The following is a 10,844-nucleotide window of genomic DNA, read 5'->3' as shown; positions in this document are numbered from 1 at the left end:
TTTGTGATGTGGTCCTGCACTACAGAAGCGTTCTATCAAGTGCACAATGAATAATGTGGTACCAAAGATCTTCCCCAAAGAAATTTTCCAAAAAAAAAACAGGGAAGTTGTACAATTTGCAAATTTTTACCTGTAAAACGTTTGTTTGGTGATTCAAAAAAATGCACAAGAACATTAATTTTGGTTCACTTCAGCAGGTGGAGACATCTTTCTGGAACACAGGAGCTCCACTCCATCTCAAAATTTTACTTTCAATAGCAGATGAAGTTTGTGAATTGGATTTCTGTTTCTCAAAGAGAGTCAACCATTTTAGGCTCTTATTAGAATGTCTTTATTTTTATATTTATTATTTACTTGTCATTGAATTAAGGTGGAAATGGTCATGACGGAGTTAAACGTGGTTGTGGAATAATAGAGACTCTGTGATTGTAGTGGTGAAGAAGGGGATGAAAACAATATTTAGTAGTTTAGAGCTGCAGGTAGAAGTAAGGTCTTTTTAACCTTTTATACCCCATAGACATGAGTGGACCTTTCCCCTTGGACACAAACCATTACCACCAAATTCTAATATCATACAACCAGGAAATTTGCAACAGCCAGATGATGATATTCAAACCCCAATTGGAGTTAAACCATGGTGCTTGTGTGGTTGCCAAGATTCTTGCTCAATTTTTTGTGTACTTTATTTGCTTTCTGCCCCTGCCATTTCTCTGTTGTTGGTGTACTTTTCCAGAGCCAAAATTTTGCTATCTGTTTGGTGGGTTTGATCAGGACCTCCCAACAAATTAACTTCAATAGTGTTATGTCAAATTCTCCAATGAATTGATGACCCATCTCTTCAGTTTGAAACTTCTTGCAGTGGAGATCAGTCTTCTATCTAAATACTTTTCTTGCCCAAATAGCTAGCTAGTTTCAGGCTTCCAGCCACCTGCTTCTTTTTTTCAAGGTTGATTTGTTCTTACAAACAAAATTAGATGATCAATTGATGCATTTAGAAAGTAGACTGGCAAATTGTTGCAGGGAAAACGAGTCTTAATTGTTTGATATTATTGTTATGCATCTCAAGCTTTTTTAATATGTTGTGGATTTTGGTCAAGATACAGAAGAAAACAATAGCTGGACATGAGTAAAAAGAACGCAATATGCAGAGGGACAATTTGGAGGTTGTAGATTGCCCATTTCTCACCCTTCTGCTGCTTCTGTAATAAAATTTGAGTTGCAACTTACTTTCTGAAAAAGAGGCTTTAGTATGTGTAAATAGGTGATGCTTTTATGTATCAATTGCTTGATAGCTCGGTCGTTCTTTAAGTCTTAAACTCTAAACCCTAAACCTTAAACTTTTATGTATCAAATATTTGAAAAATGTAAGATAGGTATTAGTGATAATTAATAGACGCGAAAACTAATTAGTGGTGGATGGGTAAGTCCGGACATTCTTTAAATCCTAAACCCTAAACCCTAAATCCAAATGTTGCAAATACAAATTGATCTCTCCCTACCTTCTATCTTTTCCGATCTGCATTTCTCTTCCAAACATTAGTTGCTAAAATTCGAAAACCCCACTATTCCTCACACCCTAGTTCTATCTTTTCCGATCTGCATTTCTCTTCCAAACATTAGTTGCTAAAATTCGAAAACCCCACTATTCCTCACACCCTAGTTAAAAATGTTTTTCCTTCCAATCGATGTAATTGATTTCCACAAAAATATAATATAAGTTAACACTTATAAAAGAAAATAAAAATTTGATTATTATTATTCTAAAAAATAGTTAGTAAAAAAAGATAATGATCAAATTTTTTTTAAAAAAAAAATGATTATCAAATTCTCACTTCGTGGGGTTCAGGCATACCCTTAAAGCTTCATAAGAACCTACTGGCTTATGCTGCAAGAGTTCTTTATCATAATTCAATTAATCTCTAATAAGTCTATTTTTTAAAATATGTTTCTTTGTGTTCGTCTCAATTTTTCCTCTTGTAATTGCTTGGATTTATTTTTTTATTTAATATTACCGTTAATTAGTCTTTATTTTATTTACTTAAACAGGATAAAACCGAGACTGAGGTTGAGCGCCACCTGGTGCTCACCTATTCGCGATCGCACAACTTTGAGTCGTACCAAAAGCCGAACCCTCCTCTTCGATCCGTAATCTTAAATACCTGCTTGAGACTTGAAACCCTCGCGGCTTTCCTCCGCTCCCGTTTTCTTTTCTGGTGTGAAGAAAGAAGGGAGAACGCACGCAAGCGGAGGAAGAAAACGAGAAGACAAAAAACAAGTAGGCAGAAACTTGAGAGAGAAAGCAATCATGGAATCAGGACTGGGCGGTGGCGGGGACGACGGGTCTTACTCCCCGATCGCCCAATGGAAGGCGGATTTCTCCCGTCGGTATCAGTATTACCTAGACAAGTCAACTCCGCACGTCTTCCGGCGCTGGATGGCCTTCGGCGTGATAGCTTTCTTCTATCTCATTCGGGCCTTCTTGATCCAGGGCTTCTACATCGTTTCCTATGGCCTTGGCATCTACATTCTTAACCTCCTCATTGCCTTCCTCTCTCCCCAGGTGGACCCTGAGATCCAGGAACTCGTCGACGGGCCCACCCTCCCGACACTCGGCTCCGACGAGTTTCGCCCCTTTGTCCGACGTCTTCCCGAATTTAAGTTCTGGTGCGGTTCCTCTCTATATTTATCTGGCTAGGTTTCTCATTTATGGGTTTCATTATTGCATGTGCTATTGCGCTAACAAGTTGATTGCTACGTATGGTTGACTGATTATTTGGGATAAACAAATTTTAAGCGCTGGGCTCTGTGATTGAGCTTGATCTGGATGCGTCCCATCTGAAATATCAGGAAGAAACTTGATCTGGACTCTCGTCAAATGTTTATAGGAATTAACTGTGTACCGGCAGTTTCTGATGCTATGTGATTTCATTCCCGTTCTATTTATTTCTTATGGCTATTTCTATGAATCTATATATGCGGATGTTTTGTTATACTTTTCGCTATATTCTTACTCGACAAACAGTTGGAAGTTGAAGTGCTTTAGAAGAACTGTGATGCTACTGATGTGCCGTGGTTAAAGCTTTGCTTTGGAGGAATCTTGTCTCGTTGGGGTGACCAATTTTTATTTTATTTTTCTCAAAGTGGTGAGAAATTTTATTAAGATAGAGGAAGGAACACAAACAAAGGTCCCAAAAGGGGACAAAACAAGAGAAAGAAAGAAAAGCTACATTTAAAAACAAGAAAAGGCAAACAACATAAAAACAAAACAGAAATACAATGCCTAGACGTTGGAGGGACTCGGTGCCTCCAAAGGGTAAAAGGTCTTAACAAACCGATCCATCATGCATGAGAGCATCACTCAGCTGATTGGCTTCATGAGGAGTATGCATCTAAGAGATGCTGAGAAGCGTCGTGATGTTCATACTTCAAATAAGTGATGAAGTCTCACAAGGGAAATGACTAACTAGAAACCCTATTGAAGATCGTTGCCCTCAATCATTAGTGGCTTGAAGAAGCAATCATGTTGCAGCTGCTAGCCCAGAAGTGGGCTTTGAACCACACCAGAAGGGGCAAAATATCGAAGTTTCATTTTCCCCAAGTGGTCAACAAAGCATGCCTTGCTACCATTGGACTAGGCTTTCCATGAGGGCTACCATCAAAATTGAGTTTTAGGTGAGAGGAGTTGGGAGGGCTCTATTCATAGGTGGTGATAGGTCAAGAGCTGGAAAGAGCTGCATCTTGTCGCCAATTGTTTTTGGTGGCAACGCTAGGAAGTTGTGGGGATTTAGGCCTGAATTTTGGCAGAGAAGGCCTCACGAACACTCTCTCTACTGTTGCATTTGCTACTGAAATGGCTGTTGTTTCTTTTCTTCTAGATGCCCCAAGTAGCATGGGTGAGGCAGGTGTATAAGAGGATTTTACCAGGTTTAGGGAGGCAAATACCCAATCCACAATCAACCATCCCCATGAGCGAGCTTGAGGAACAACCTTGAAGCTCAATTCTGCCAAGGCCAAACATCTAGAGCAATGGAGCAGTGGGTGATTGACCATCTCATTTTCCACACTGTAGAAGGTGTAGGTGCTACTTGAAAGGTTAATTCCTCCTAGGGACAGGTTGTCAAAGGTGAGGATCCACTCCTGAATGGTGCTTCACATGAACTTAATCAGTGGGGTAGAAAGTCTCCAAGCCATGCCCACTAAATAGCTACTAGTGGATTCCATCCCTTCAAGGTAGCGTAGGCAGGGGAGACTGAAGTCGCCAGTCAATAGGAATCCAAATCATCCTGTCCTCTCTGTCCCTGCTGATATGAACCTTATCAAGAAGCTTGAGAAAGTTCCCAAGTTCATCATTTTCATTGTTCCTCAGCCCTTTCTGATTCTGAGATTCCAGCCCTATCTAGTATCCTTAGTGATCCTAGCTGCAACAAGTCGCAAATCTGGGTTTGTTGTTAAGTTGAAAGCCTGAGGGCGAGTGAGTTTGATAGGGTCGTTTTTGAGACACAAATCCTTCCAGAGCTCGATAATATTTACCCTCGACAACTTAAAACTAATTTTTATTTTTATTTTTTGGATCCACAGGAAGATGCTATGCCAGTATGGGAGAGGCATCTCCTTCTTCCCCCATCAAGCCACCACTCTCTCAATTGAAGTCTGAGCTTATAAGCAACAATCCCCCTCTATGCAACATCTCTACATGCATTGAATTGCCAGAATCATTTAAGAAGTACTCCCTCACAGTGAATTTGGGTTTGAACCTCTACTAAGTGACACTCCTTTATACAGGGCATCAAGTTTTCAATACCTATTTGCAAGAATAATAATCAAAATTTTATAGACAATTTCAGGTTCATTGCTCAGGAAGGGGACCTACTTTGTTTGTGGTCTTATCACTCTGGGCTAAACACCCTTTTGCCTAAAAGTTCCCAAGACTCTATTATCTTGTCCAAGAAAGGGAAAGATCCATCCACAATGCAAAAATTCCAAGGGGCCCAATACTGACTGGAAAAATCAGCTTTAGGAGATCCTTAAATGATGAAGCAGCAGTAGATTTTTCTGAGCTATTAGCACTACTTGAGGGAGTCTTTTGTCAAATCTGAAGGTCCTGACTTGCCAGTATAGAGAATGGCCCCATGAGGGGAATTCTCTACTCCGTCTACACGAAACTTCTGTGTACGGTAATGGCCATCTCTGGTTTGGAAGTTCCTTGGACCTTCTAAAGTTCAGCATTTCATCTGGCCTGTTGCCAACAAAAAGATTTTAACATGTGCTCAACTCCAAGATGAGGTTGCTGAGTGGTGAATTCTATTTGTAAGTTCTGTGGCATGGAAGAAAGAGACTGGATCACTTGTACCTGCACTATTCAGCCATAAAGTTTGTGGTGTGATATTCAATAATAAGGTTTATGATGTGATATTCAATAAGTTTTGGGGTGCATTTATCTATGTCAAAAACTTACCCTGAGTTCCTTTTGCAAACATATGGATGGGATCTTCCAGCAGTTGAAAAGAAGCTTTGAAGGTTGCCATGGCTGTTGTACCATGGGGTCTATAGAAAGAAAAAACAACAGCTGTAATTTTATAGGATCCCACTCTTCAATTGGAGGCGTCTCTGAAGAAATTCTGTACTAAATTTTCAGTACCATTCCCCAGATCCATCATCAGAAGGCACTGGAAGCTGATATCTTCATTCTCAGCCTTATCCCACCCACAATTGCATACTGATCTCTGCTCTAGTGGGCTGATTACAAATAAACTTTGATGGAATTTTCCGAGGGAATTGTTGCCCAGCTGGGATAGGGGGTGCCATTACAGACTCAGCTTTACTCTTCTGGTTTTCTTGGGCTCCATTGGAATGTGACTCAACTGAAGTTGAACAGTATCATGCTCTCTTCCATAGTTTAAGCTCTTCAGCCAGAATTTCAGCTTCTGTCTTTGTAGAAGGGGATTCAGCAAACGTGACAAGTTGGATGTGCCGGAACTTCTCCGTTGGAAATATTTGATCTTTTTAAGAATCTAGAAGTCTCTTGGCAGAAAATTCCTAGATCTGCCAATTATGTACCAGATTCTTTTGCTAAGGGTGGTGTCACTTGCCTGTTGCTTGTTTGTTTGCAAGCACCTTCCCTCTGTTATGGGGAATTAATGTTTCTCATTACTATTTCTCCTTTTTACTAAGTTATCAGGTTTACAACCAATCAGGAGGGGAAATAAAAGAATAGGTATGTGCCAATTGACAACATTTATCTCAAACTATAAAGCTGGCAACTTAATTGAGCTTAGGAAATTATCTAGCCCATAAAAGGATGTGTGAATAATTTCTTCTAGCTCTTTTGGTCAAAGGTTCTCGAATCTCTTCTAGTCCTAATCCACTATAGAATGGTTGCGATGTTCAGCAACCAGGAGTTTTACCCAACTTATTGATTACTTGAAGGGATCAGGAAGGAGTAGGGGAGGCAAGATTTTGTGGGCCAAAAGGGAGTGGGGTTCTAATGTGAGGTCTTGGGTTCAAAATCTTGCCTGGGGTAAGGGATTTCAACATTCGAAAACAAAAAATTAATACCTTTTCTGGACTTAATTTTTTTTCCTTTATGCTATTTGTTCAATTTGGTAACTAGTCAAACTTAGCAATATAGCAAAGCTGTTGCGTCTGTCTATGCAACCCTTACTGCACTCACACTTGTAGTGTATTCCAAATGCTTTTCAGAGAGATAGAGCAACATCATATTTTACTTGCTATTTAACATTCTAAAAGGTGTGTGATGTATGGATTTTCTTAATATTTACTCTTGCAGCTTAAAATGATAATAGTAATCTAGTGTGGAAGCCAAATTCATATTTTTTTGTGACTTTCTACGTTTGAAGTGCTTTAGCTTTTCTGTTACTGATATGTAACGGCGACCATTATAAAGATTACCCAATGGTCCACATTTGAGAATGTTGTTTATTTCATTTTTCTAGATCATCACCTTTTGCATGATAGTTGCAACTTACCTCAAGAAAGAATTGAGTTACTGTACATGTTTCTCTGTCATGTAGTGCTTGCTAAGATGCTACCAGATTGATGTACTTACTACCCATTACATTTTCTCTATGTTATTGAAAATGGCATGGTAATTATTGGTCTTAGATAAAGATATAGGGAAAAGTCAAAGATAGAAGCAGCTCGGTTGAAGTCATTAGCAACGTTAAGATTCTTTAGTTTGCATAAAAACCTGTTAGCTTTGAGGATCTGGAGTATGAATTGAACATCTATTTCATGTTTCTATTGCCTTGCAGGTATTCCCTAACAAAAGCCTTCTGCATTGCTTTTCTGATGACCTTTTTTAGTGTCTTTGATGTGCCCGTGTTTTGGCCGATACTACTTTTCTACTGGATCATGCTCTTTGTGCTCACCATGAAGAGACAGATAAAGCATATGATAAAGTACAAGTATGTGCCGTTTTCCTTCGGCAAACAGGTAGTGCTTCTTATCCTGTGATGTGTAGAGTAACTTTATAGGTGCATGGGATTCAAGTTGTATTTTCAACACTATTAAATGCACTATTTGTATTTGCAGCGATACAGTGGAAAGAAGGAAGTCCCAACTGACAATGCGGACATAACTAAAGATTGATCTTTGTACAGCATGTAGGTTTTTAAATTTTGACTACTTGGGACGAAGTGTCATTCTTATATTAATAATTCCCTTCTTTGTTCTACCTTAAGAGCTTTACCAAGAGCATAAAAAACAGGCTTGGAAGCTAAAGTTACCACAAGAGTCTTACATCCCCCTATCTCCAGATATTCCTACGTTTATGTCAGCAGATTTTCCATGGTTGAATCATATACCGCAATAAACTAGTTTGCATCTTCTAAAGAAAGATTGTGATTGGAGATGTGCGGATTTATCCAACAACTTCAGCGGCCGAGTTTGTCTCAGACACTCAAAAGGTCCTGCTCTAGGATTTGAGGAAAGGTGAAGAAGCATTTAGTGTTCTTGACAAGTACAGGATTTCTTTTGGATTTGCATTACTGAGGGAGGCCACCAAATCAACACCTACACCGGTAATTTTTTTTGGAGAAGAAAGCCATGTTTAAGCTGGTAGAGGCAAAGTTGCAGTCCATATCTTAACCATCTTTTAGATGATCCGACTGATAAACCAACGTTGTAAGAAGCCAAATCAGCCATTAAAGCTGGATGGATGGTTGATTTTAGACGAGGATTAGTCAGTGATTGAACTATAATAAGAATTTACGTTTTTTTTTTTTAGTTCTAAGATGCATGGGAAGTTTTCATAGTTTGATCTTCTTACGATGTGAGAGTATAAGCATCCGTGAAAGTAAATATTCAATAAATCAAGTCTATTAGAGATTTTTGTGAGAGATCCAATCATAAAATAGTCCTTGCTCGAGCACCATACCCAGAATTCCAATAATAAAACATCGTGGGGTTTTGAAAACCATATTCCCACAAACATTCCCTTCAATCCTTCAGAGGCTTTTCTCCTAAAAAAAAAGAGCAAAAGACTTTCCAAGAAAAACGCACTTAATTCACAGCACCAACTAGCCTGCCCACTTGAACACAAAAAACGCTTACTTTTTAAGACACATATATTCCAAAGCCTGAACGGTTTTTTGAAGTTCGCTAAGAGTTAGACATTAAAGAAAGTGGAGAGAAAAGGAAAGAACAATTATATTTTCAGTTCCAATCCTCTCCTGCTTGCCTCTTACAGCACTCACATGTGAGTTTAAAGAATGGAAGAAATGGGTTTAGGCTTCAGAGGCTGTAGAAGCGTGCAGGCCACAGATGGAGTAAACTTTTCTTAATTTGCAGGCAAAAAGCCCCCTACCCCCTTCATCTTTATCATCCCTTATCATCCTAAGACCTTAAAATCTCATTTAGGTTGTGGCATCATCATGATTTGATAACAAATTTGAGACCTTCTGGTGCAGTGCTGCTGCTTTTTTTAAGGCCCCATAGCTTCCAAAAGAAGACAGTTCTTTTGGGTGATGTGTATGAACACATTAGGAATCGGCCTTTCATCAATCAAAAGGGTAGGTAGGTCACATCATTGGATTCTATATTTACAAATTTGAAAATTAAAACCTAAATGGGGTCACAATTGATTTTCAGAAGGGGTACCCCCCTTTTCCGGTCTCTATAAAGTTCCTGGTAATAATAAAGTAGGCTAATCACCCTTCCCAATCAGGCGAAACAAGGGAGGAAAGGCATTACTCTCTTCTTTCTCCTCTTTCTCCATATAGAACATATATAGAGTGGCCTTCCCCTCTTTCCACCATTGAAAGTGAGTAAGGTGGGAATTGCAAACTCCTTCGACTACATTATCAAACATGAGGAGAATGCACATATCAGTCAAGACTTTGGACTAACAAGGTTCAATTTCAAGGATTCTAACTCACAGTTCAAACCAGTCCAATTGGGTTGAACTCGTACTAGTGGTTTCACTTACATCTCCTTGTTAGTGCGCAACGTAAGTGAAATGTATCTCACTTATGCTGAGTAAATGGAGCTAAAATATTTTAGTGCGTAAGTGCAGGGGGAAAATGAAATATAGATGTATTTCGTTTCCCTTTGAATTCACTTACCATCTCTTAATTACATCTCGGGCTTGGGCTGTCGGGAAGGAAGCTCTGTCGAAACGAGGGTTTCTGAGAATAAAAAAATTCTCTCTCACTCGTTCACGACCTTCGTCGATTTCAATCGCCCTCTGTTGTGTGACCTTCGACTTCTCTTCTCTCTCGGCCTCCCTCTCCTCTCCCTCTTGATCTCCATCGCAGAGCACAGGAGGCTGAGCCTCTATCGCAGAGCCTCTCGGCCTCCCTCTCTTCTCCTTCTCGGCGTACCGTCGGAGCGGCGCCTCCGTCGCTATCGCTGTTGCCCGTTGGCCCGCTGCCTCTATCGCCGTTGCCTGCTGGCCCCGCCAGTGAGGAAGATGACGCGCGCCGTGAGAAAGATGATAGTTTAATTTTTTCTAAGTTAAAAAAAATAAAATCATCGTCGTAAAAATAATAATTTATATTTTTTATTTATAAAATAATTATTTTTATTTATTTAAAATATTTATTTTATAATTACTACATTAAATTTTTTATTTAATAGCCATAATTAAAATATTATTAAAATAAATATTTGATAAATTGTTTTGGTTTAATTATCCCTTTGCTATAATTAATTAAACCAAAGGTTTTAAATTTTGTGACAATATATTATTAATTAATAATACATAAAAATATATCATGTTATTGATAAATATATATTTATTTATTATATTAATTTTTTTATTATTGTATTAAATTAGTGGTTTTTAATGTTAAAACATATCTTATGTTATTAAAAAATTATTTATTTATTTATTATATTCACTTATGTTATTTTTTATTTTTAATAATTTATTCTAGTCGCATGTAATTATTGTATTAATTTATAATAAACTATAATCATTAAGTAATATAATATAGTTTTTTATTAATTAGGATATTAATATATTCTAATATTACACGTTTAATCACTTATAGACCCTGTTAGTGCGCATCGTAAGTGAAATGTATTAACTAATATTAATTTAATTTTCTGAAAGTAAGATATATTAAAATATTTTATTTAATAAATAATCTATATATACTTTATACTACACTTTCTATTGTACACCTTAACACAAACAAATACTTTACACTCCATTTTCCCTCAGTACTTACAATGTGCACTAACTCCCCCCAGTAAAAAATCATTTTCTTCCAAAAACAAGTTTTGAAAAGTATTACTATATTTTTTTATCAAATATTGGAAATTTTCAAGGAAAATATTTGGTTGAATGTTAAAAAATAAAAACATATTAGAGATACATCTGT

The 10,844-nt window shown here is 37.9% G+C and overlaps 1 protein-coding gene across 1 annotated transcript; it reads left to right on the top strand.

Annotated features, from left to right (window-relative positions):
* Positions 1–2,188: 2,188 nt before the first annotated feature.
* Positions 2,189–8,224, top strand: LOC137951461 (protein RER1A-like). The gene is made up of 3 exons (XM_068798125.1): positions 2,189–2,664; positions 7,272–7,452; positions 7,552–8,224. The coding sequence occupies exons 1-3, from the start codon at positions 2,306–2,308 to the stop codon at positions 7,606–7,608; spliced, it is 597 nt and encodes a 198-aa protein (XP_068654226.1). The 5' UTR covers positions 2,189–2,305; the 3' UTR covers positions 7,609–8,224.
* The last annotated feature ends 2,620 nt before the right edge of the window (positions 8,225–10,844 follow it).

The sequence above is a fragment of the Aristolochia californica genome, unplaced genomic scaffold, assembly GCF_029961685.1.
Source record: "Aristolochia californica isolate CCGP_79_NKW_82.1479 unplaced genomic scaffold, dmAriCali1.0.hap1 SCAF_15, whole genome shotgun sequence".
NCBI lineage: Eukaryota > Viridiplantae > Streptophyta > Magnoliopsida > Piperales > Aristolochiaceae > Aristolochia > Aristolochia californica.
The sequence above is the reverse complement of the archived record's forward strand: the minus strand, read 5'-3'. Positions and strand labels throughout refer to the sequence as shown.

What these genes read in the sequence shown, in the direction of transcription:
- LOC137951461 (XM_068798125.1), top strand. Translation starts at nt 2,306, where the DNA reads ATGGAATCAGGACTGGGCGGTGGCGGGGACGACGGGTCTTACTCCCCG. An exon ending in CTTCCCGAATTTAAGTTCTG is followed by an intron (nt 2,665 to 7,271) that starts GTGCGGTTCCTC and finishes ATTGCCTTGCAG; the next exon opens with GTATTCCCTAACAAAAGCCT. An exon ending in CGTTTTCCTTCGGCAAACAG is followed by an intron (nt 7,453 to 7,551) that starts GTAGTGCTTCTT and finishes TTGTATTTGCAG; the next exon opens with CGATACAGTGGAAAGAAGGA.